Below are 27248 nucleotides of genomic sequence, written 5' to 3'. Positions count from 1 at the left end.
TTGGAGCATCTTGTAGGGCATCTAATGGGGGCAGATTCTATGGAGCATCTTATGGGGCATATTGTATGGAGCATCTTATGGGGCCATAACCTTTATGAAGCATTATATGGCGCATCTTATGGGGCCATTATTAACCTTTGTGCAGCATTATATGGGGAGTATTTTGTATGGAGCATCGTATGGGGCCATCATGAACTGTATGAAGCATTATATGGGGCTCCTGATTCAATATGGATATTCAAAAACATTTATCCTACTGATGTCTCAATTAATTTTACTTTTATTGGCATCTATTTTTATTTTTGAAATTTACCAGTAGCTGCTGCATTTTCCACCCTAGGCTTAAACGCGAGTCAATAAGTTTTCCCAGTTTTTTGTGGCAAAATTAGGGGAGGGGGGGGGGTGTTTCGGCTTATACTCGGGTCGGCTTATACATGATTATATACAGTAAATGGGGATGAACTGAAATACCAGATGCAGCCCATGGACAAGCGTTGTTCTGCTTAGGGTATGTAATATATCTGTAATATAAAAGCTAAAAGCATAACCAGCAATAAGGAGACAATAACAGAGGACATGCCAATAACTTAGTTTATTAGTCAGTCAACAATATTACAAATATTTAAAAATTACTTAATATAAATAGTTGGCAGCAAACTATTTCAATACAGGTTAAATTACCAGTACAACAGACAGACTGGAGATTTAGACACCTGGAAGATAACAGTAAAATTTTAACTAAAATATCTTTAAAAAAAAAAAAAAAAAAAAAAAAGAAAAAATTTTTTTCAAGCTGAAAGCAATCACCCAGTGTCCTTAAGCATGGGCTCTTAATTATATAGAACACCCCAAAAAAAAAAAATCAACTAAAATTTGCATATCAAAGAACCTTTAATAATTACAATCCAAACACTCCCTAAGCCACTTGTGCCATTCTATACAGAAACTCTGAATTAGAAACTAGTTGCTTTAATAGTACAAAGATTTCAGCTCCAAAAATAAATTCAAAATAAAATAAAACTTTAGCAATTAGCGTCATAAAATTATATATATTTTTTTCCCACATAAAAAATACAAAATGATATTAATGACAAGAATAGTACTTCTAAAAAAGAAAAAAAAAAGAAAATAAAAAAAAAAAAAAAAACAACAACAAAATAGAAATATGCATGAAAAAAGTCTCTCCTTTTGTTAGCAAAACACTATCCAAAATAACTACAATCATTTACATCAGTACAAAGATTTTTCTGGATTTTAAAAAATAGTTGCAATGACAAAAGGGGTTTTTTATCTTTTTTCTGACAGTAAAAAATGACACTGTGGATAAAATCTGCAAAACAGGCAATGAAAAAAATAAATTTGCATTAAAAAGGTTTACACTGTTGTTTTTTTTTTAAATTTTTTTTTATACAAATATTAGAAACAGTATTGCACATCACAACACAGAATCGAGGTTAGTCAGCCTTCCAAAATGTGTTATATTCAAGTTTTCGAGCATCTTTGAGGAGAGGCTTTCTGCAGCCAGATGCGACAGGGATAAAATATCAAGTGTTGTCCATACACAAATATATATAAATGCTAAATGTTTCCTTCTTAACAAAAAGTGTGGATTTTTAAAGTTTTTTTTTTCCTCCATAGTCATACACTTTTTGGGCAGCAATATGCACACTGGGGAAAACTAAAAAGAGAAGCTTTAAAAAAAATATAAAAATACAATCAAAATCAAACTAGCATTCTTCTACAAAAATAGTAAAATAAATATGATTTATAAAAAATCCAATACAGTGTTCCAACAATTAGAAAATAAGATTTTTTTTTTTTACTAAACACACAAAAGTACACACACGGAAAAAAAAAGGAAAAAAAAAAAAAAAAAAGCAGGATTGGAAAATGGAAGCAGCGACGACTGCCTCGCACAGAAGTGAAATGACAATTAATAGGAAAGGACTTTCTTGCCAAATCTTCCCCTTTTAAACAAATTTTCATTTCAAATATTTAATTTTTTTTGGTTAAAAAAAATAAATGGTAATTTTTCCCAACAGTTTTATTTTTTTTTTTTTGTTTGTTTAGCTTTTCAGCGGTTGCACCTCTTTAATATTTATTTTTTTTTCTTGCAGCGGTTGCACCTCTTTAATATTTATTTTTTTTCGTTAAATTAAATAAATAAAATTGATGGAAAAATCTTCTTTTTTTTTCTTCTTCTTCTTATAAATGCAAATAATTCAGGTATTGCAAAATAGAGGTTAATTAAAAGAAGCATGCTCCATTAAAAAAGAAAAAAAAACAAAAACAAAAACAGCTGACTGTCGAAAGGTTTTCTTTTCAAAAATATAAAATATAGTGCATAATAAAGTTGGGATTGTTTTTTTTCGGGAGGGGAGGGATGGATGGTGTTTAGGCGGAAAGAAGGGTGAAGATTGATTAAATACTATTAAGAGCGTGGAGAACATGACAGATCATATTAAGTTACGATTAAGGGTACATAAATAAATTAGAAAGCAGTACTTCAGAACAGCAACAATTGTCAAACATTTAAAACGTGAACTACGACCACATATTAACAGCAAAAGTCAGACGAGTCACAAGTTTTACAGTACAAAAAAAAACAAACAAAAAAAAAAAACACGCTGTCGACAACCGGTAAGAACACATTTCTTTTTCTCGTACACAGAAGATTGTCCCACGGATTTTAACTCAGAAAAAAAACTTTTTTTTTCCACTTTCTGATTCTTTCTGTGTTCCAATTGTTATTTCTGCGGAGTGAATATCTTATCTGTATATTAAATTTTATTACTCGGGCTAGTTGCATTTACCCCATGGCTTAAATTTAAAATATCGTAATTAGCCAAAAAAAGAAAAAAAAAAATTCCTTTTCTTCTTTTAAAATTTTTTTTGTAAATAAATAGATATATATTTTTATGAAAAATAAAAAAATAGCAGCCTTAATATATATTAAAAAAAACTAAAAAAAAAAAAAAATGTACAGGGAAACCAATTACAAAATTTTTGTTTTAGCCAAGAGTCACTGTTGTCTTGAAGGGGCATTTATTGTTATGCAACTAGCCATCTGCTTTTGTACCGTCTCCATTTTGACTTTAGTAATTGAAAGCGTCAAAGCGTTTATTTTTTTTTTTAAATTATTATTATTACTAGTAATTATTTGTTACTGGTAGGCATTAATAAATAGCTTGTGGGTTATACATCTGGTGGCTGATTATAAGTGTGCTGGCCATCTTTGGTCTTTTTTTCTATTTTTTTAAAGGGGTTGTCCACTTCTAGGATAACCCCTTTTTGAACGAAACGTTTGACCCCGATAAGATAAAAAAAAGCCTGTACTCGCCTCCCATGCCGGCGACGTTCCAGCTGTGTCAGCACTCGCGGTCCCGGAACTCTCGTGCGGTGTTGTGACATGTGACTCCAGCGCCCAATCAGGATTGGCGTCACTGTCTCCGCCTTTATATGGATTGAACATGAAGAGGAGGGCTGCTGCTGATCCCTGACTTCCTCTTCATGTTCAACCCGTACGAAGGCGGGGACAGCGACGCCAATGCTGATTGGGCGCTGGGGTCACATGTCACAACACCACGCGAGAGTTTCGGGACCGCGAGTGCTGACACCACTGGAACGTCGCCGACACGGGAGGCGAGTTCAGGCTTTTTTTATTTTATCGGAGCCAAACACTTAGTTCACGATGGGGTTATCCTAGCAGTGAACCCCATTAATTACATTTTTTAATTTCTTGAAAATTGAAAAATTGGGGAGGAAAATATTTTTTTCTTTTTTTGTAATACAATTTAAATTTTTTTTCCCAGTTTTTTCTCTACGCTACTTCACGTCACAAGATTCAGAATCACACACCACGACTATTGCACGGGGATTACAATATTACACCCAATCCTTGTAAATTGAAGTCCACTACTGACCAGGACAAATAATGGCTGCACTTACTATTCTAAAACAAATTTTATTTTATTTTTTTTTATATTGTACACATTTAAGGACATCTGTTTTACTTAAGTCACGATTCATGCAAATATGCTTTTTTTTCTCTCCTTACAAAATTTTGTAGTTTTGCTCATGCTACTTGTACCTAGTAGTTTCAAAAGAACTTTAGTTTTTAATTTCTTTTTTTTTGTATTTTTTTTATTTTATTTTTCTATCTGCAATACCGTTTTACTTGTGGTTAGGTAATAGTTCCAGTGCATGCATATGGTGTAGACAGGTAGGTAAACATGCATATTTCACATTCTAAAAACTATGGCAATTTTCGGCCATATTGTGCTGCCTGCCTTTTTGTTTTTTATTTTGCAGTGCAGATTTCGAAAACCTTTCAATCCTGTATAAATAGGGTGGCATTACACACAACACCTATGTAGCAGCAAAGCTAATACAGCTTATGATTAAAAATGTTTAAAAATAGCTAATAAAAATCAGATTATCTGAGGTATTATTTCTTGCAAGTCAAAATGGAGAGCAAAAAAATCAACCCTATATTTTTTTTTTTTTAAATTTACATACACACTTAAAATATCAACAATAAAAATAATCTTTTAGTAGCAGACATTTTTCTTCTATTAATTGCTACCTTTGGTAAATAACTGGGGCTGATTTTTAAGTTAAAAATCCATGTCTAGAAATAAGTGCACACTTCATCTATATAGATATATATATTTATATAGCAGCAGACTGTGTTGCCCCTATGCAGAACATTCCCATAACTAGTTTCAGCATTACATTATAAAAGAACTTAGAAAAAAAAATATATATATATAAAAAAAAAATCTTAACATGAAGATATCACAAAGAATTAGTAAGCCTGAGATGTGGGGTTTTGGTGGAAAACAAAACATACAAAAAAAAAAAAAAAAAAAGAGACTTGTTAGTGTTTTGGCTGCTGATACAGATGCATGTGTAGAGGACTGGGGTGAGAAGCAGAAGAATGCACTTATTTCTTCTGCAGGTCGGTATCGTAAAACACAGTAAGCCGCATGCACCCTTCTTCTCGGGGAGTAGTAGAGAGGCCACGTTTAGTTCCAGCGGAAGTGGATCTGACGAGGCCGGTCGGCTCCTTCCTTCACCAGTGGCTTGTGGAATTCACGCCCGGCGCGAGAGTGGATATTCGCCCAACAGAACTCACAGTAATACTGCAGGCATGTGACATTGGCACAGAAAAACGGAGCAAATTTCCCACTGCAGCGGGCACCCTGGCATTCATCGCACATCTGGTCATCCAACACGTATGGCTTCACCTCCACCTGTAAGCAGAGAAAAGACGCACTTCTGTTTAGTCGATGATACAAAACCCCAAATTCCTCTCTATCTGTGGAATTTTACACGAGTGCCCTTCTTCAGGTTTCCTCTTTTGTTTTGACATTTCCCTAAATTAAAACCAACAACCCCAACCAACAATTTGTGATACTCTGTTGGGAGATGTTTATGCTATATTTGTCCATGTGTGAGCACTCAGTGGCTTTGAACGAACGCCTGTCAAAGGTTTTGCAGGCCTTTAATGGGGTTTCTCAAGTACTTCCTTCTTGCGGAAAAAGGGAGGGATTTTATAAGCTCCTAATGGTTGACAGTTCGGATCAGCAGCATGTTTGTGCCACCGGTCAAAACTCGGCGCTTTCCGAGGTTGCAAGCAGAGGCAGCAGTGAAGAGGAACATGGGCTCTGAAGTTGGCCAGAGCAGCGCTTGCAAGCTGTATCGTAAGGAGCTTGCAAGCGCTGCTCTCCTTACCTGGGACATTGTCCACCACTGAAACTGTAGTGGAGGTTAGTGACCAAAAAAAATATATATATATATTTCCTTAAAATAGATAGAACTTATAGAAATCATTTAGTATTTTAAATATTTTGCAAATAGTTTGAGATTTTTCTTTGCTGCTGGTCATGATGAGGAAATGGATTTTACAGACTCTTCTCTACGCGTCAGAGGGGAAGTGGAGCATATGTAGTTTCATTTGCCCCCACGACGACAAGAGGAGAATGTTCTGCTTGTCCTCATCTACATAAAAAAAGTCATAGCAATGTGTGAAGTTCACTTAATGAAAAAAGGCGAGAAAGAGAAAGTAGCACTTTCTGAGAATAGACACTTGAGGAAGGCTGGGTACAGCGAAACATGCTGTGGTTTTAATAAAGAAAATCTACTTTATATCCATATACTAGCTGAAGAGCCTGGCGATGCCTGGGCATAGTAACTAACTGACGTCCCACATTCTCCCTTAGCAGCCCTGCTCTCCATCCACCGTCCCACATTCTCCCTTAGCAGCCCTGCTCTCCATCCACCGTCCCGCTCTCTCCCTCGGCAGCCTGTCTCCATTGACCATCCCGCTCTCTCCATCAGCAGCCCCGCTTTCGCTCTGCAGCCCCGCTGTCTCCTTCCGCAGCCAAGCTCTCCATCCACCGCCACGCTCTCTCCTTCCGCAGCCCCACTCTCCAATCGCCCATTCTCCCTCCACAGCCCGCTCTCTCCCTCAGAAGCGCCTGTCTCCACTGGCCGTCCTGCTCTCTACCTCCGCAACCCCGTTCTCTAATGGCCATCCCAAACTCTCCGTCCTCTAGAGTGATCTCCACTCGCCGTCCCGCTCTCTACTCGCCATCCCACTCTCTCCCTTCGCAGCCCGTCTCCACTGGCCGTCCTGCTCTCTCCCTCAGCAGTCCAGCTCTCCACCAGTGTCCCGCTCTCTCCCTTAACAGCCCCGCCATCACACTCTCCCTGCACAGCCCAGCCCTCTTCCTCCACCATCCCGCTCTCTCTCTCCACAGCGCTGCTCTCTATCCATGTCCCGCTCTCTCTCCACAGCCCTGCTCTCCAAGCGCCATCCTGCTCTATCCCTCCGCAGCTCTGCTCTCCAGCCGTGTCCTGCTCTCTCCCTCATAGCTCCGCTTTCCACTCACATCTCGCACTTTCCCTCTGCAACCCCGCTCTCCAGCCGCCAGTGGGCAGAGCTATGTGGAGTGGGTGTGGCTTGATACATACACACACACACATACACTCAGCTTTATATATATATATATATATATATATTTATTTATTTATATTTATTGGGTTAATTTAAACATTGGAGCGCCTTTCCCCTGGTTTTCCTACTTCACCACATAGAAAAGAAGAATATGTAAAGAAGAATATGTCCTTTCATCCTAGCTGGGAGCGGCCTGTTCAGAGATATCAGCGGTCAGGCAAAATCTAGAGGCGTCACTACCATCACAAACCTCAAAGCACACAAATTATTTTTAATACCTTTAAACTGTAAAATAATTTCTTTATTCACAATTGCGTAAAGGTAAGAAAGGACACATCGGTAATAGTTCACAGACTATATACCACTAGCAGGGTTTACAGGATCTATGACAGGACTGAACGTGGGGCACAGATCCACCGCTTACCCTTTTATCAATGTCGCCATGCTGAAGCTGCACAAATCGAGCGCTAATGGCCGCAATGTAGCTCTGCTGATTGGAGAATGCAACGCGTCCAGCACCTTTCGGATACTTCAATTCTGGATCTGTATCGATTCCTGCATAGCAAACTCCCCCGTAGAGACGATCCATTATCATAGCCAGTTCCACTGTAGGAAGCAGAATGAGATTATTAATAGGTTGGATGGAAAGGATGTCGTACCCCTCGTGCATTCAAGAACTTTTTACAATCCCATTCTGCCCTTTTTCTTCCAAGGGGTCCAATGGCCTGGACCTCAGTGATCATCGACAATCTTTGAAGAACCGAGCATTAAGGCCCTGATAAGTCAATTGGTTTTTTTTTTCAGTTATTTTTTGCACTCGGTTTTAGGTTTTTCACAGTTCGATTTTTCACAGTGACACATCATTTGAATCAGGGTCTCTGCCCCTACATCATGCTGCTCTCAGGTGGAGTAGCAAAAACTGGTGACAGATTCCCTTTAACGAATTTGGTGCATCTTTATACTTTCATGCATAACGTACACAACTGTCATAATTTATGCCCCTATGTTGAATTTCCTGGCTATGTCTCCTCCTAACTTTTTTAAAAAAGTTTTCAAGTTGTCGGAGCTGGCCAAGACTGGGGTAAAAAGTCACAAAATTTTACGCAATTATGAGTTTCACAAAAATCAAACAGTTTTATGCCAGAATTCACAAGGGAAATTCTTGATGAGTTGGGCCCCTAAAATTCACCCCCCAAAAAACGGTTTCCTCTTGCGGAGACAAGCTTGTCCTGACATCTCAGAGTGAGGAGACTTGTATGCCATGCATATTCTTTTATCCTAAGTCATGTGACAAGGCTCGTTAAAGGATTGATATTGACTTTTAGGATTGCTCCTTCCAATAGGTGGAGCTAGAGTTTTAGTCCTTGTCCTCCCTGAAGAGACAATTTGCATATTTAATTTCCCATGGCTTTTAAGTCTCCTCACTCTGACATGTCACTCTCCTCAAAGAGATACGATACTCCTTAGATCTCAGTCTTAGCCTCTCACCTAGCGAAACCTGATCTTGTACTTTTCGCTGACGAGGGGCAATACCCTGAAACATGTGTTGACAAAATGAGATTCTGGTTTGGCTTCAAAGTCATGTGACAAGGCTCGTTAAAGGGTCGACACTGACTTTTAGAATTGTTACGTCTATTAGGTGGCGCTGGAGTGCTAGTCCTCGTCCTCTTTAAAGAGGCAATTTATCCCCCAAAAAGAGGCGCAATACGAATAATGTATCAGCAGTTACAGAGAACCAGTTACCAGGATCATCCAAGTTAAACTAAAGATTTAGGCAGAATGGCGCTGTCATACTGATTTAATACATAGTTTCAGTGTAAAAATCTGCAGTCTGGTTTTCGTTAAACCATTATGATAAATTTCGGCTTCCTTGGGGCTTTCTTGGCTGGACTGTGGGTGGGGTCTTCGGCTAAAGATGATCCTGATGACAGGTTTCTTTTAAGTGTTGGATAACAGGTGAATTTAAGAATAGCGCTATTCTTATGGAAAGCCATAAAATATCAGGATTCGTTGGGTCCTCCATAATGGTAGACATGCTCTGAATTTGTCAACTCCTCTGGCCAAAAAATATAATGTATATATATATATATATATATATATATATATATATATATATATATATGAACAACGGCAAAGCAAAGTCCAGCAATAACGTGAGCAATCCAGGATGCTGTTAAAAAGTTTTTTCTTTCTTTTTATTCATAAATCCATTAAAATGCAATGGTCCAAGCAGTTCAAAACAGCAATAACGCAGGAAAGTAGTGCAGATAGGACTACGCGTTTCAGCGGTAAAACCGTAAAAACAGGATTTTTGGGTTGCCTACCGTAAAATCTGTTTCTCGGAGCCTTCATTGGGGGACACAGAGACCATGGGTGTATGCTGCTACCACTAGGAGGCTGACACTATGCAAAAAAAGGTTAGCTCCTCCTCCGCAGTGTACACCCCACCGACCGGCAGGGATTTCCTCAGTTAGTGAGAAAGCAGTAGGAGAAGTAACAGAATAGATTGAAAACAGAACAAACAACTCAACTGTAACCATTCAACCAAAGTAAGAACAGGAGCTGTAGAACATGGGAGGGTGCTGTGTCCCCCAATGAAGGCTCCGAGAAACAGATTTTACGGTAAGCAACCCAAAAATCCTGTTTTCTCGTTCGCCTTATTGGGGGACACAGAGACCATGGGACGTCCAAAAGCAGTCCCTGGGGTGGGAAACAAACTTCCATCAGGCCAGCGGACCACCGCGGCCTGCAGAATCCTTCTACCTAGGCTGGCATCCGCCGAAGCGTAGGTGTGAACTCTGTAGAATTTCACAAACGTGTGAACCGATGACCATGTTGCAGGTTTGCAAAGCTGCAGCGCGGAAGCTCTGTGGCGTACCGCCCAGGAGGCACCCACCGCCCGAGTAGAGTGGGCCCTGATCCCCGGAGGGGCTCTGCGACGCTTAACTCGGTAGGCTTCCAAAATTGCCGATCTGATCCAGCGAGCAATAGTGGCCTTTGACGCCGGGAGACCATTCCGCGCCCCATCTGGAATAATGAAAAGAGACTGTCTTTCGCAAGGAAGCCGTCCTAGACAGCTAGACTCTTATTGTCCTAACCAGGTCCAGCTTGTTCAAAGACCGCTCTCGGGGATGAGTTGGACTCGGACAGAAGGACGGTAGCACGATATCCTCATTGAGGTGAAACGAGGACACCACCTTCGGAAGGAAGGAGGGCGGAGGCCGCAGAACTACCTTATCCTGGTGAAGCACCAGAAAGGGAGAGCGGCAAGAAAAAACTGCCAATTCCGACACGCGCCGGACGGAGGTGATGGCCACCAGAAAGGCCACCTTCCAAGAAAGAAGAGAAAGGGAAACTTCCCTGAGAGGTTCAAAGGGAGAACCTTGCAGAACCTCAAGAACCAGATTAAGATCCCATGGATCCACGGGCGCCCTGTACGGCGGAACCGTGTGAGCCACGCCCTGAAGAAAGGTCTTGACTTGAGGACGGGAAGCCAACGTTCTCTGAAAGAAAATGGACAGCGCCGAAAGTTGCCCCTTCAAGGAACTGAGGGCAAGCCCCGCTTCCAATCCTACCTGGAGAAAGGCTAGGACTGAAGGGAGCGAAAAGTACATGGGCGCGATGTCATTGGTCTCACACCAAGTGAAATAGGTCTTCCAAGTACGGTAGTAGATCTTGGAAGATGATGGCTTTCTGGCTCGGATCATGGTCTGAATTACTTGGTCGGAAAATCCAGCTCGTTTCAAAACCTCGGTCTCAACAGCCACGCTGTTAAATTGAGCGGCCGAGAATTGGGATGGCAAATCGGACCTTGGGACAGCAGATCTGCTCTGTCCGGAAGCTTCCAGGGAGCGTCCGCGAGAAGATTGACAATGTCCGCGAACCAAGACCTTCTGGGCCAATTCGGGGCGATGAGAATGACTGGAATTCCTTCTGCCTTGATCTTCCTCAACAGCTTGGGAAGAAGAGGCAGAGGAGGGAACAGGTAGGGAAGATCGAACTGGGACCAAGGAACGGCCAGGGCGTCGGCGTCCACTGCCAGAGGGTCCCGAGACCTGGACACGAATTGTGGGACTTTCCTGTTGAGGCGAGACGCCATGAGATCTACATCCGGGGTTCCCCACCGAAGGCAGAGCCGATGAAACACCTCCGGATGTAGGGACCACTCTCCCGCCGCGAGACCCTCGCGGCTGAGAAAATCGGCGGCCCAGTTGTCTACGCCGGGGATGTGGACCGCGGAAATTGTCAGAACGGAAATCTCCGCCCAAAGAAGAATTTTGGACACCTCCGCCAGGGCTGAGACACTCCGTGTTCCCCCTTGGCGGTTGACATATGCCACCGCTGTGGCATTGTCTGTCTGAACCCGAACAGGCAGTCCCTTGAGAAGCCTCTCCCAGTGAACGAGAGCCAGATGGATCGCTCGAATCTCTAGAACGTTGATCGGTAGTGCTGATTCCCGATCCGACCATCGACCCTGAACAGTGTGGTTGCGGAACACTGCACCCCAGCCGAGGAGACTGGCATCTGTGGTTACTATCTGCCAGTGAATGGGAAGGAAGGATCGACCCGATAGGATGAGAGGTGACGTCAACCACCAGTTGAGAGACCGCTTGATCTGGCATGAAAGATGGACAGGGCGATCCAGGTACAGAGGCGACCTGTTCCATCTCGACAGAATGGCCTGCTGGAGAGGTCTGGCGTGAAATTGGGCAAAGGGAACCGCCTCTATCGCCGCCACCATCTTTCTCAGGACCCTCATGGCTGTACGGAGGGACGGGGATGGTGTGCTCTGCAGCGATCGAACCTCCTGCTGCAGGGAAAGGATCTTCTCTCGAGGGAGAAAGACCCTTGACCGACGAGTGTCGAACAGTAGGCCTAGAAAGACCAAACGTTGGGTAGGAACTAGACAGGACTTTCTCCTGTTGACGATCCACCCGAAATTGGAAAGAGTGTCCAGGACGATTAACAAACTTTGGTGAGCCTGTTGAAATGAGGGAGCTTTGATCAGAATATCGTCGAGGTACGGAAAAAGAGCGAGACCTCTGACTCTCAACAAAGCCATCAACGCAGCCATGATCTTCGTGAAGACTCTGGGAGCGGTGGCGAGACCGAAGGGCAGTGCGACGAATTGGTAATGGTGCTGCCGAATCGCAAAACGCAGAAACTTCTGATGTCCGGAGAAGATTGGAACATGTAAATAGGCATCTTGGATGTCTATTGAGCACATGAATTCCTGCTCCTCCATGGAAGCGATGACCGAGCGAAGCGACTCCATTCGGAAGTGGCGAAGGCGGACTCTCTTGTTGAGCAGCTTGAGATCCAAGATGGGATGAACTGCGCCGTCTTTTTTCGGCACTACAAACAGGTTCGAATAAAACCCTGTGAAGCGCTCCGATTCGGGAACGGGCACAATCACTCCAGAACTGAGAAGAGAGGCGATAGCCGTAGAGAACCCCGGGATCAAGGCTGGATCTTTTGGAGGCCGGGATTCGAAGAAACGATCCCATGGAAGAGAGACGAACTCTATCTTGTATCCTGAGGATACGACCTCCCTGACCCAAGCGTCCTCTACGGAGGCCAGCCAAACTTCTCTGAAGAAAAGAAGTCGACCTCCCAATTGGAAGGGCCCCTCGGGTGCCCGACGATAGTCATGCTGATGTAGACCGTCCAGATCTAGATCTGGACGGTCTGCCCTGGGAAGAGTGGGATCGCCAGGAAGGAGTGGGTCTGAAAGAAACTTTCTTCCTATCCTGGCGTGCCTGCGGTCTCTGTTGATTGGAGGAGTTGTCCGCCGCATTGAAACGGCGGAAAGTCCGAAAGGGTCGAAACTGACGCCTTAGTGGAGGTCTGCGAGGCTTGGACTGAGGGAGGAGTGAACTCGTGCCTCCGGTGGCGTCCTTAATAATCTGGTCCAATTGGGACCCAAAAAGGCGCACCCCTTGAAAAGGCAGGTTAGTGAGGGACTTTTTAGAAGACAAGTCCGCTTGCCAGGCCTTTAGCCAAATAGTACGTCGAATTGCAACTACGTTGCTTGACGCCTGAACTGCGCAGGATGCTGCATCCAAGGAAGCGGAAAGAAGATAGTCCCCCGCATGGGAGATCTGATTGGCGAGATCGGCCAAACGCTCCGGTTGCGCCTTATCTAGGATGCCCTGACGGAGGTCGTCTGCCCACATCGCTATGGCTTTTGCTGCCCAGGATGAAGCAAAGATTGGACATACCGCCGCTGAAGCCGCTTCGAAAGCAGACTTTGCCAGGGATTCTATAATCCTGTCATTAGAATCTTTTAGGGACGCCACGCCTGAAAGCGGGAGAACCGTGTTATTGGAAAGCCTGGACACGGGCGGATCCACCGAGGGAGAAGCAGACCAGTTGTCCGTGAGCTCCTTAGCAAACGGATAGAGTACGCCGAGACGCTTCCCTCTTTGAAAGCGTCTGGTCGGATCTTCTCTTTCCCTGGTAAAAATCTTTCCAAACTTGGAATGGAAAGGAAATGCCCTGGAGGGAGTTTCTGCCCGTCTGAATGAAACCTCCTGATCTGAGGATTTCACAGGGGATTCAGCAATATCGAAGGTATGATGGATCGCTGCAATGAGGTTCTGCACTGTGACCTTCATGTTCGCATCCTGGTCTGAATCCAGCTCTAAAATCCCCTCAGATGACCTGTCCGAAAACGCTTCACCTGACTCGGGAGAGGAGGCCCGAGAGGGAGGTTGCTGAGACGGGCTATGCGGTGAGATGGGGCTAGGAGAGGATTCCGGCTGGGGATCTTGCCTGGGTCGTTTGCGACCAACGCTGGCTGACTCAGATGGAATCTCTTGGGACTTGCTGGGCTCTGCCGAAGTGTCCAGGGGCAACTTATCCAGAACGGCAACTAGGGATTGAGACACCTTGGTGAGGTCTGCCCCTGATTGAGATAGAGAGGAGGCCAAGCCAGGCATGGGGGGTTCACTCTCACCTGGGGCCGTAGATGGCTCCTGGGCGGCGTCCGACTGAATTGGATTGCTACAATCCAGACAGAGGGGAGAGGACTGACCTGAGGGAAGTTTGCGATTGCACGAAGAACATGCAAAGAACTTGACTAGGGTGCAGGGGAGGGCCATAGAGCGGGTACGATCAGATTTCGAGTTAGACATAATGAAAACCTGAGGTAGTGCTGGAAGGTTGGGGGACATAAGGCGGAGAAGGGTCAGTCTGCAGTGCAGAGCTACTCACGGACCGGTGTCCCCAAAACACAGGCTGCTGGATATCCGGAGATGTGCGTCCGGCTGACAGGCTGTGAAGATGGTGCCTGCCTGTAGAGAAGCGAGCGTCCAGGAGAAGGGGAAGGGCGGAGCTCGCCGCAGGGCTACCCAATCGCTGCCCTCTGGCCATAACAGGCTGAGCAGGAGAAGGAAAGGCGGGGGTAGGGCCTGGGGAGAGCGGGAGAAAAGCCCGCTTAGAAGAAAGGGGCGGGGGGCGCTGCGGTAGGCCCGAACAGAAGCCGGGGCCTAAATTAGTTGCGGCGGCCGCCTGTCAGCAGGGGGTCGGCGCGGAGGTCGGGACAAGGACGCCGCCGCTGGAAGCCACTTCCCAGCATGGAAGAAGGGGAGGGAGAGGCCCTGTGCTCTCTGTCCCCAGAAAGGGGGGAGGGAAGGGGAAGAGCGGAGGGCAGGAATATAAGGATGATGTGCCCGTAGGGTGGCTGCGGAGAACCGCAGCGCCCGCATCCCTGTGCCAATGAAGAGGACCCCCTGTCCGTCGGGAATGGGCAGCCAGGTAAAATAAAAAAGGCCATACTCACCCATCCCCGATCCATTACCTGGATTGAAGAGCTCCTGTGTCTCCTCCAACCGACAGGCTCTGGTAGGCGAGTGGGTGGGAGACTGGCGACAAGGACACCTGGAGTCGCTGGCACGTCTTGGTGTCGGCGTCCGTCTGGGCTGCTGGTCCTATCGCGGAGAACTGCAAGGATACGGGGTGGCAATACACGCCGTACTCGCAGACTCCATGTGGGAGTACAGATGTGACTGTTCACTCTGTATCCCTCCGTAGAACCTGTAAAGGAACGACGCACGACGAGGTAGATATGGGTCTAATGAAAGACCCGTATCCACCTCCTACTGACACTAAGCTAAACTGAGGAAATCCCTGCCGGTCGGTGGGGTGTACACTGCGGAGGAGGAGCTAACCTTTTTTTGCATAGTGTCAGCCTCCTAGTGGCAGCAGCATACACCCATGGTCTCTGTGTCCCCCAATAAGGCGAACGAGAAATCGAGATTCTGGACCGTGAAGAAGGCGGGTTCTACCGTTGAAACGCGTAGTCCTATCTGCACGACTTTCCTGCATTATTGCTGTTTTGAACTGCTTGGACCATTGCATTTTAATGGATTTATGAATAAAAAGAAAGAAAAAACTTTTTAACAGCATCCTGGATTGCTCACGTTATTGCTGGACTTTGCTTTGCCGTTGTTCACATTTGTATGGATGGACTCCTACATCCAGATCCGGGCACAACGGAGTTAACCAGGTCAGCTGAGGTTCCAGGTGGTTAAAAAGGAGTGAGCTGGTCTACATTGTTGGATAGAGATAGATATATATATATATATATATATATATATATATATATCTCTATCTATCTATCTATATATCTATATCTATATATCTATATATATATATAGAGATATATACAGTATATATATATATATATACATATTCTGAAATCCATAATAGGGGTTTCCACGGTGGGACCCCTGCACGACGTAAAGCCATGTAGTTGTCTGCGGAGCGCCTTCTCCTTTCCGCCTTAGCACGCAGCTTGGCGTATAAACAAAAGCGTGAATTTATTAATAGTCACCCTGAATAATACCTATGTTTAGCGAGCGAGTGGGCGGAAGCAGACAGATCAGTACTACATACACTGCTACCAACGTACAACCTCTCTTTCCAGACAGAGGAGAACAATGCCATGGAAATATAGGCTTTGCTCATATATGCCTATGCAAAACAGCAACGGGTCGGCTCTGACACAAATAGAAAAAAGAAAACTACGTCGTGTGTAGCAAGCAAATATGGACGGAAATGCACTACAAGTCACAAACCGTGCAGGGCTATTATCACATGATCTGCATATTACACGAAGGAAGGTCTGAAATCACTGCTCACCGGAAACTGTACAATTAAAGCTCCCTAGTGTAATAATACAGAACCTTGTGCAAATTTTCCGCATATAAATTGACCTTTACAATCAGCAGCAGGTCAAGGCTCTGTGCGGATTTTACAATCAGCAGCAGGTCAACGTTCTGTGCGGATTTTACAGTCAGCAGCACGTCAACTCTGTGCGGATTTTACAATCAGCAGCACGTCTACTCTGTGCGGATTTTACAATCAGCAGCACGTCTACTCTGTGCGGATTTTACAATCAGCAGCACGTCTACTCTGTGCGGATTTTACAATCAGCAGCACGTCAACTCTGTGCGGATTTTACAATCAGCAGCACGTCAACTCTGTGCGGATTTTACAATCAGCAGCACGTCAACTCTGTGCGGATTTTACAATCAGCAGCACGTCAACTCTGTGCGGATTTTACAATCAGCAGCACGTCAACTCTGTGCGGATTTTACAATCAGCAGCACGTCAACTCTGTGCGGATTTTACAATCAGCAGCACGTCAACTCTGTGCGGATTTTACAATCAGCAGCACGTCTACTCTGTGCGGATTTTACAATCAGCAGCACGTCAACTCTGTGCGGATTTTACAATCAGCAGCACGTCAACTCTGTGCGGATTTTACAATCAGCAGCACGTCAACTCTGTGCGGATTTTACAATCAGCAGCACGTCAACTCTGTGCGGATTTTACAATCAGCAGCACGTCAACTCTGTGCGGATTTTACAATCAGCAGCACGTCAACTCTGTGCGGATTTTACAATCAGCAGCACGTCAACTCTGTGCGGATTTTACAATCAGCAGCACGTCAACTCTGTGCGGATTTTACAATCAGCAGCACGTCAACTCTGTGCGGATTTTACAATCAGCAGCACGTCAACTCTGTGCGGATTTTACAATCAGCAGCACGTCAACTTTGTGCGGATTTTACAATCAGCAGCACGTCAACTCTGCGGATTTTACAATCAGCAGCACGTCAACTCTGTGCGGATTTTACAATCAGCAGCACGTCAACTCTGTGCGGATTTTACAATCAGCAGCACGTCAACTCTGTGCGGATTTTACAATCAGCAGCACGTCAACTCTGTGCGGATTTTACAATCAGCAGCACGTCAACTCTGTGCGGATTTTACAATCAGCAGCACGTCAACTTTGTGCGGATTTTACAATCAGCAGCACATCAACTTTGTGCGGATTTTACAATCAGCAGCACGTCAACTCTGTGCGGATTTTACAATCAGCAGCAGGTCAAGTCTTTGTTTGGATTTTATTGCGGTCTTCACTCTTGCAATGAATAGAGAGAAATTCACAACAAAATCCGGATCGTGATGCTGAAATGCAGTGGAAATATGGCAAAAATGCAGCAGAAAATCTGCACTTAATACGCTGCATGTGTTTAGCCGGCCTTATAGTATTTTTAACCCTTTACCTGCTCTCAATGGTCTTGGGACTCCTCCTACAAATATTGTTTTCCGGGGATCAAGTGGCTGAGACCCGTCCATCACAAAGTCGCTATCACTCAAGTTCCAGGGACGAATCTGAACCTATTCAACGGGGAAAAAAAAAAAAGAATTAGTCCAACGAAATACTCTTGTGACCTTTTCCTATTCCTATAAGCATTTTCTGTATCTATGAAATATCTTCTAATATCTGTGTCATGTCCCTTAACTAAATATAGTAAAAACAGATTTGTGCTTCCTTGACATACACCATGTGCAGAATTATTAGGCAAGTTGTATTTGAGAGGATTCTTTTTATTATTGAATAACTACTATGTTCTCAATCAACCCAAAAGACTCAGATATCAAAGCTTAATATTTTTGGAAGTTGGAGTGGTTTTTTTTTTTAGATTTTGCTATCTTAGAAGGATATCTGTTTGTGCACGTAACTATTACTGTGCAGAATTATTAGGCAACTTAATAAAAAACAAATATATACCCATCTCACTTGTTTATTTTCACCAGGTAAACCAATATAACACAAAATTTAGAAATAAACATTTCTGACATTCAAAAACAAAAAAAAAAAAAAAATCAGTGATCAATATAGCCACCTTTCTTTATGATGACACTCAAAAGCCTTCCATCCATAGATTCTGTCAGTTGCTTGCTCTGTTTACGATCAACCTTGCGTGCAGCAGCCACCACAGCCTCCCAGACACTGTTCCTAGAGGTGTAATGTTTTCCCTCCCTGTAGATCTCACATTTTATGAGGGACCACAGGCTCTCTATGGGGTTCAGATCAGGTGAACAAGGGGGCCATGTCATTTTTTCTTCCAGCCACGCTGTGGAGTATTTGGATGCATGTGATGGAGCATTGTCCTGCATGAAAATCATGTTTTTCTTGAACGATACCGACTTCTTCCTGTACCACTGCTTGAAGAAGGTGTCTTCCAGAAACTGGCAGTAGGTCTGGGAGTTGAGCTCCATCCTCAACCTGAAAAGGTCCCACAAGTTCATCTTTGATGATACCAGCCCATACCAGTACCCCACCTACACCTTGCTGGCGTCTGAGTCAGAGTGGAACTCTCTGCCCTTTACTGATCCAGCCTCGGGCCCATCCATCTGGCCAATCAAGAGTCACTCTCATTTCATCAGTCCATAAAACCTTAGTAAAATCAGTCTTAAGATATTTCTTGGCCCAGTCTTGACATTTTATCTTATGTTTCTTGTTGAAAGGTGGTCGTTTTCCAGCTTTCCTTACCTTGGCCATGTCCTTGAGTGTGGCGCACCTTGTGCTTTTTGATACTCCAGTAACGTTGCAGCTATGCAATATGCCAAAACTGGTGGCAAATGGCATCTTGACGCTTGATTTTCCTCAATTCATGGGCAGTTATTTTGCGCCTTTTTTATCAACATGCTTCTTGCGACCCTGTTGGATATTTGCCATGAAACGCTTGATTGTTCGGTGATCACGCTTCAAAAGTTTGGCAATTTCAAGACTGCTGCATCCCTCGGCAAGACATATCACAATTTTTGACTTTTCAGAGTCCGTCAAATCTTTCTTCTGACCCATTTTGCCAAAGGAAAGGAAGTTGCCTAATAATTAAGCACACCTTACATAGGGTGTTGATGTCGTTAGACCACACTCCTCCTCATTACAGAGATGCAAATCACCTGATTTACATAATTGGCAGTTGGCTTTCAAGCCTATACAGCTTGGAGTAGGACAACATGTATAAAAAGGATGATGTGATCAAAATACTCATTTACCCAATAATTCTGCACCCAGTGTATATGCACAATTTATACCTTGCCATAATATATACAGTGCCTTAACCCCTTCCTGACATGAGACGTACTATCCCGTCCACGGTACCCGGGCCCGTATGACCGGGGACGGGATAGTACGTCTACCGCGATCAGCGGCGCCCACGTGGTGAGCGCCGCTGATCGCGGCCGGGTGTCAGCTGATTATCACAGCTGACACCCGGCACAATGTGTCAGGGGCGCTCACGGACCGCCCCCGACACATTAACCCCTTGCACACCGCGATCAAACGCGATCGCGGTGTACCGGGAGTTAAAGGGAAGCATCGGCAGGGAGGGGGCTCCCTCCGTGCTTCCCTGAGCCCCCCACGGCAGCGCAATGTGCAGCGCTGCTGCGGGGGACTCCTATCCTCCAGGCCCCCGAATCCAAGATGGCGACGGGGGCCTTCGGGGGCCTGGGGAAGCTGGCTTCCTCAGTGCCTGCAAAGCGCAGGCATGAGGAAGCCTTGTGCACTGCCTGTGACAGATTGCTGATCTGTCACAGTGATCTGTGATGTGACAGATCAGCGATCTGTCACAGGACAGTGATGTCCCACCTGGGACTATGTAATAAAGTAAAAAAAAATTTAAAAAAAAGTGTAAAAATAAATTAAAAAAAATCGCCAAATAAATTAGTAAAAAAAAAAAAAAAATATTCCCCAATAAATTCATTTTTTTAAAATAATAAAAAAAAAAAACAATAAATGTACACATATTAGGTATCGCCGCGTCCGTAACGACCTGCCCTATAAAACTGTCCCATTAGTTAACCCCTTTAGCGAACCCCTTAAAAAATAAAAATAAAAAACGAAGCAAAAAATAATGATTTATTATCATACCGCCAAACAAAAAGTGCAATAACGCGAGATCAAAAAGACGCATATAAATATCCATGGTACCGCTGAAAACGTCATCTTGTCCCGCAAAAAACGAGCCGCCACACAGCATCATCAGCAAAAAAATAAAAAAGTTATAACTCGCAGAATAAAGCGATGCAAAAATAATTATTTTTTATATAAAATAGTTTTCATTGCATAAAACCGACAAAAACATAAAAAAACGACCTAAATGAGGTATCGCTGTAACCGTACTGACCCGAAGAATAAAAGCGCTTTATCAATTTTACCGCACGCGGAACGGTGTAAACGCACCCCCCCAAAAGAAATTCATGAAACGCTGGTTTTTGTTCATTCTGCGTCCCAAAAATCGGAATAAAAAGCGATCAAAAAATTTCACGTGCCCGAAAATGGTACCAATAAAAACGTCAACTCGTCCCGCAAAAAATAAGACCTCACATGACTCGGTGGGTCAAAATACGGAAAAATTATAGCTCTCAATATGTGGTGATGCAAAAACTATTTTTACAATAAAAAGCGTCTTTTAGCGTGCGACAGCCGCCAAACATAAAAACCGCCATAAATAGTAAATCAAACCCCCCATTATCACCCCCTTAGTTAGGGAAAAATAATAAAATAAAAAAAATGTATTTATTTCCATTTTTCCATTAGGGTTAGGGCTAGGGGTGTGTTGGGGTAGGGTTAGGTTAGGGTTAGGGCTAGGGTTAGGGCTAGGGTTAGGGCTAGGGTTAGGGCTAGGGTTAGGGCTAGGGTTAGGGCTAGGGTTAGGGCTTGGGTTAGGGGCGTGTTGGGGTTCGGGTTGGAGTTAGAATTGGGGGTTTCCACTGTTTGGGCACATCAGGGGCTCTCCAAATGCAACATGGCGTCTGATCTCAATTCCAGCCAATTCTGAGTTGAAAAAGTCAAATGGTGCTCCTTCCCTTCCAAGCTCTGCTATGCGCCCAAACAGTGTTTTACCCCCTCATGTAGGGTATCAGCCTACTCAGGACAAATTGCAAAACAATTTTTGGGGTCCAATTTCTCCTGTTACCCTTAGGAAAATAAAAAATTGGGGGCAAAAATATCATTTTTGTGGAAAAAAAATGATTTTTTTATTTTCACGTCCGAGTGTTATAAACTTCTGTGAAGCACTTGGGGGTTCAAAGTGCTCACCACACATCTAGATAAGTTCCGTGGGGGGTCTAGTGTCCAAAATGGGGTCACTTGTGGGGAGTTTCAATAGTTTAGGTACATCAGGGGCTCTCCAAACGCACATGACACCCGCAGACCATTCCATCAAAGTCTGCGTTCCAAAACGTCACTGCTTCCCTTCCGAGCCCCGACGTGTGTCCATACAGTAGTTTTCTCCCACATATGGGGTGTCAGCGTACTCAGGACAAATTGGACAACAACTTTTGGGGTCCAATTTCTCCTGGTACCCTTGGGAAAATAAAAAAAATGGTGACTAAAAGATCATGTTTGTGGAAAAAATACGAATTTTTTATTTTCACGCCCGGGCGTTGTAAACTTCTGTGAAGCACTGGGGGGGTCAAAGTGCTCACCACACATCTAGATAAGTTCCTTGGGGGGTCTAGTTTACAAAATGGTGTCATTTGTGGGGGGTTTCCACTGTTTAGGTACATTAGGGGCTCTCCAAAGGCAACATGACACCCGCAGACCATTCCATCAAAGTCTGCATTCCAAAACGTCACTACTTCCCTTCCGAGCCCTGACGTGTGCCCATACAGTAGTTTTCTCCCACATATGGGGTAGCAGCGTACTCAGGACAAATTGGAAAACAACTTTTGGGGTCCAATTTCTCCTGGTACCCTTGGGAAAATAAAAAAATGGTGACTAAAAGATCATGTTTGTGGAAAAAATACGAATTTTTTATTTTCACGCCCGGGCGTTGTAAACTTCTGTGAAGCACTGGGGGGGTCAAAGTGCTCACCACACATCTAGATAAGTTCCTTGGGGGGTCTAGTTTACAAAATGGTGTCATTTGTGGGGGGTTTCCACTGTTTAGGTACATTAGGGGCTCTCCAAAGGCAATATCACACCCGCAGACCATTCCATCAAAGTCTGCATTCCAAAACGTCACTACTTCCCTTCCGAGCCCCGACGTGTGCCCATACAGTAGTTTTCTCCCACATATGGGGTATCAGCATACTCAGGACAAATTGGACAACAACTTTTGGGGTCCAATTTCTCCTGGTACCCTTGGGAAAATAAAAAAATGGTGACTAAAAGATCATGTTTGTGGAAAAAATACGAATTTTTTATTTTCACGCCCGGGCGTTGTAAACTTCTGTGAAGCACTGGGGGGGTCAAAGTGCTCACCACACATCTAGATAAGTTCCTTAGGGGGTCTAGTTTCCAAAATGGTGTCATTTGTGGGGGGTTCCACTGTTTTGGTACATCAGGAGTTTTCCAAACGCGACATGGTGTCCGATCTCAATTCCAGCCAAAAACGTCAAATGGCGCTGCTTCCCTTCCGAGCTCTGCCATGCCCCCAAATAGTGGTTTACCCCCACATGTGGGGTATCAGCGTACTCAGGACAAATTGCACAATAACTTTTAGGGTCCTGTTACCCTTGGAAAAATAAGAATTGAGGGTGAAAAGATCATTTTTGTGGAAAAAATATGATTTTTTAATTGTATGGCTTTATGTTATAAACTTCTGTGAAGCCCATGGGGGTTCAAAGTTCTCACCACACATCTAGATAAGTTCCTTAGGGTGTCTAGTTTCCAAAATGGTGTCATTTGTGGGGGGTTTCCACTGTTTTGGTACATCAGGGGTTTTCCAAACGCGACATGGTGTCCGATCTCAATTCCAGCCAAAAACGTCAAATGGCGCTGCTTCCCTTCCGAGCTCTGCCATGCGCCCAAATAGTGGTTTACCCCCACATGTGGGGTATCAGCGTACTCAGGACAAATTGCACAATAACTTTTAGGGTCCTGTTACCCTTGGAAAAATAAGAATTGAGGGTGAAAAGATCATTTTTGTTTAAAAAATATGATTTTTTAATTGTATGGCTTTATGTTATAAACTTCTGTGAAGCCCATGGGGGTTCAAAGTTCTCACCACACATCTAGATAAGTTCCTTAGGGGGTCTAGTTTCCAAAATGGTGTCATTTGTGGGGGGTTTCCACTGTTTTGGTACATCAGGGGTTTTCCAAACGCGACATGGTGTCCGATCTCAATTCCAGCCAAAAACGTCAAATGGCGCTGCTTCCCTTCCGAGCTCTGCCATGCGCCCAAATAGTGGTTTACCCCCACATGTGGGGTATCAGCGTACTCAGGACAAATTGCACAATAACTTTTAGGGTCCTGTTACCCTTGGGAAAATAAAAATTGGGGTGAAAAGATCATTTTTGTGGAAAAAATATGATTTTTTAATTGTACCGCTGTACGTTATAAACTTCTGTAAAGCCCTTGTGGGTTCAAAGTTCTCACCACATATCTAGATAAGTTCCTTGGGGGGTCTAGTTTCCAAAATGGGGTCACTTGTAGGGGGTTTCCACTGTTTAGGTACATCAGGGACTCTCCAAACGTGACATGGCGTCCAATCTGAATTCCAGCCAATTTTGCATTGAAAAAGTCAAACGGCGCTCCTTCCATTCTGAGCTCTGCCATGCGCCGAAACAGTCGTTCCCCCCACATATCAGGTATCTGCGTACTCAGGACAAATTGCACAATAACTTTTGCAGTTCAATTTCTCCTGTTACCCTTGGTAAAATAAAAAAAATTGAACCTGAAGTATTTTTTTTATGAAAAAAAGTTAGATGTTCATTTTTTTTTAAATATTCAAAAAAATTCCTGTGACGCACCTAAAGGGTTAATAAACTTCTTGAATGTGGTTTTGAGCACCTTAAGGGGTGCAGTTTTTAGAATGGTGTCACTTTTGTGTATTTTCTATCATATAGACCCCTCAAAGTGGCTTCAAATGTGATGTGGTCCTAAAAATAAAATGGTGTTGTAAAAATGAGAAATCGCTGGTCAACTTTTAACCCTTATAACTTCCTAACAAAAAAAAATTTTGGTTCCAAAATTGTGCTGATGTAAAGTAAACATGTGGGAAATGTTAGTTATCAAGTTTTTTGTGTGCCTTATCTCTGTGATTTAAGGGCATAAAAATTCAAAGTTGGAAAATTGCGAAATTTTCAAAATTTTCGCCAAATTTCCGTTTTTCTCACAAATAAACGCAAGTTATTTGAATGAAATTTTACCACTAACATGAAGTACAATATGTCACGAGAAAACAATGTCAGAATCACCGGGATCCATGGAAGCGTTCGAGAGTTATGACCTCATAAAGGTACAGTGGTCAGAATTGTAAAAATTGGCCCGGTCATGAACGTGCAAACCACCCTTGGGGGTGAAGGGGTTAAAGAGGACCTGTCACTTGGATTAAACTTTGAAGAAATATTTAATTTATTTTTTTTACTTGGTATAAATGCTCCTGAATCTGCTGTTTCCTTTGTTCTTGGGTCTCTCCATTCCTGAGATTCCTTAAAGGGTTTTTCCCATCTCCAAGATCCTATCCCAAATTGTTGTAGATGTAATAATAATTATAACAAATATTTCCAATTAGAAATGTACAGTCATGGCCAAAAGTTTTGAGAATGACACAAATATTATATTTTCACATGATCTGCTGCCCTCTGGTTTTTATGTGTGTTTGTCAGATGTTTTTATCACATACAGAAATATAATTGCAATCATATTATGAGTAGCAAAAGGTTATATTGACAGTTAGAATGAGTTAATGCAGCAAGTCAATATTTGCAGTGTTGACCCTTCTTCTTCAGGACCTCAGCAATTCTCCCTGGCATGCTCCCAATCAACTTCTGGATCAAATCCTGACTGATAGCAGTCCATTCTTGCAAAATCAATGCTTTTATTTTGTCTGAATTTGAAGGTTTTTGTTTGTCCACCCGTCTCTTGATGATTGACCACAAGTTCTCAATGGGATTAAGATCTGGGGAGTTTCCAGGCCATGGTCCCAACATCTCTATGTTTTGTTCCCTGAGCCATTTAGTTATCACCTTTGCTTTATGGCAAGGTGCTCCATCATGTTGAAAAAGGCATTGTTGATCACCAAACTGCTCTTGGACGGTTGGGAGAAGTTTCTCTTGGAGGTCATTCTGGTACCATTCTTTATTCATGGCTATGTTTTTAGGCAAGACTGAGAGAGAGCCCATTCCCTTGGCTGAGAAGCAACCCCACACATGAATGGTTTCAGGATGATTGACAGTTGGCATGAGACAAGACTGGTGGTAGCGCTCACCTGGTCTTCTCCGAATAAGCCGTTTTCCAGATGTCCCAAACAATCGAAAAGGGGATTCATCAGAGAAAATGACTTTACCCCCAGTCCTCAGCAGTCCACTCCATGTACCTCTTGCAGAATATCAGTCTGTCCATGATGCTTTTCCTGGAGAGAAGTGGCTTCTTTGCTGCCCTCCTTGAGACCAGGCCTTGCTCCAAGAGTCTCCGCCTCACAGTGCGTGCAGATGCACTCACACCTGCCTGCTGCCATTCCTGAGCAAGCTCTGCACTGCTGGTAGCCCGATCCCGCAGCTGAAACACTTTTAAGAGACGGTCCTGGCGCTTGCTGGTCTTTCTTGGGCGCCCTGGAGCCTTTTTGGCAACAAGGGAACCTCTCTCCTTGAAGTTCTTGATGATGCGATAGATTGTTGACTGAGGTGCAATCTTTCTAGCTGCGATACTCTTCCCTGTTAGGCCATTTTTGTGCAGTGCAATGATGACTGCACGTGTTTCTTTAGAGATAACCATGGTTAACAGAAGAGAAACAATGATGCCAAGCACCAGCCTCCTTTTAAAGTGTCCAGTGGTGTCTTTCTTACTTAATCATGACAGATTGATCTCCAGCCCTGTCCTCATCAACACCCACACCTGTGTTAATGGAGCAATCACTGAAACGATGTTAGCTGGTCCTTTTAAGGCAGGGCTGCAATGATGTTGAAATGTGTTTTGGGGGATAAAGTTCATTTTCTAGGCAAATATTGACTTTGCAAGTAATTGCTGTTAAGCTGATCACTCTTTATAACATTCTGGAGTATATGCAAATTGCCATTAGAAAAAATGAAGCAGTAGACTTTGTAAAAATTAATATTTGTGTCATTCTCAGAACTTTTGGCCATGACTGTAGTATAGTTCTTCTGATTGGCTAAGTCGCTTACCCCATGTGTAGGGCAATGCAATAGCTTAGGTATCCATGGTTATGACCATAACAACTATCTGTCACTCTACGAGTGGTTGTAACCATGGATATCAAAGCCACCTGAATGCCCTGCCCATGGGGTAAGTGACATAGCTAATAAGTAGAACTATAATACATTTCTAATTGGAGGCATTTGCTAATATTATTGCTACACTTATCACATATTGGAATAGGATCTTGAGAATGGGAAAACCCCTTTAAATGTAAATCTAGTCTTTTTGTCCCAAGTGGGTGTGGTCATCAACTCTATTATTGCGGGAGGTCACGCCCAGTTGGATAAAAGACTTGATTACACACACTGAACAGTGGGCCATTTTTCAGGAATAGAGAGTTGCTGGAACAAAAAAAAAAAATTAACAACAGATTCCGGAGAACAGAATCCGAACCCCACTAATGAGAGAAATTCACTACAGGTAGTCACACAACAAATCTATTGCCTCCAGAAACACTGCTGACAATCTCAAAAAGAGCTGGCATTAATTTAAAGGGATTTTTATGTATTTCACAGGGCTAAAGAAAAAGAAAAACACTTAACCCCTGCAAACCGCTGAAGCTCTAACACTCGCCACTGGACAAGATGCAATTATTTCCCTACCGCCAGTCGCCAGACCCTGCGGCCAAAAAAAAACAAAAAACAAAAAACGGTGGCCGTGATATCATCACTACTGCTCTGGTGGAAACTGGCGGCAGCAATGGTTCCTGATGGTAAATATCTGTTCTTTATCTCCTCTAAAGTTTAAAGGCAATCTATCATCAGGTTTTGCTGTAGGGACAGAGACCCTGATTCCAGCAGTGTCCCTTACTGAACTGCA

General features: G+C 43.7%; 1 protein-coding gene across 4 annotated transcripts in view; it reads right to left on the bottom strand.

The window, feature by feature from the left end:
* Nucleotides 1-577: 577 nt before the first annotated feature.
* The window catches only part of CPEB2 (cytoplasmic polyadenylation element binding protein 2), a 128992-nt gene continuing 102321 nt past the window's right edge, over nt 578-27248 (bottom strand). For all 4 annotated transcript variants that reach the window (XM_073574593.1, XM_073574595.1, XM_073574594.1 and 1 more), the window contains 3 exons: nt 17538-17652; nt 7386-7567; nt 578-5255 (listed from right to left, as the gene is read on the bottom strand). In XM_073574593.1, coding sequence (XP_073430694.1) covers nt 5028-5255; nt 7386-7567; nt 17538-17652 — 525 coding nt within the window. In that variant the 3' untranslated portion in view covers nt 578-5027. The remainder of the gene's footprint in view (nt 5256-7385; nt 7568-17537; nt 17653-27248) is intronic.

Source organism: Dendrobates tinctorius, unplaced genomic scaffold (genome assembly GCF_039654945.1).
Source record: "Dendrobates tinctorius isolate UK_male_01 unplaced genomic scaffold, ASM3965494v1 ptg000039l, whole genome shotgun sequence".
Lineage (NCBI taxonomy): Eukaryota > Metazoa > Chordata > Amphibia > Anura > Dendrobatidae > Dendrobates > Dendrobates tinctorius.
The sequence above is the reverse complement of the archived record's forward strand: the minus strand, read 5'-3'. Positions and strand labels throughout refer to the sequence as shown.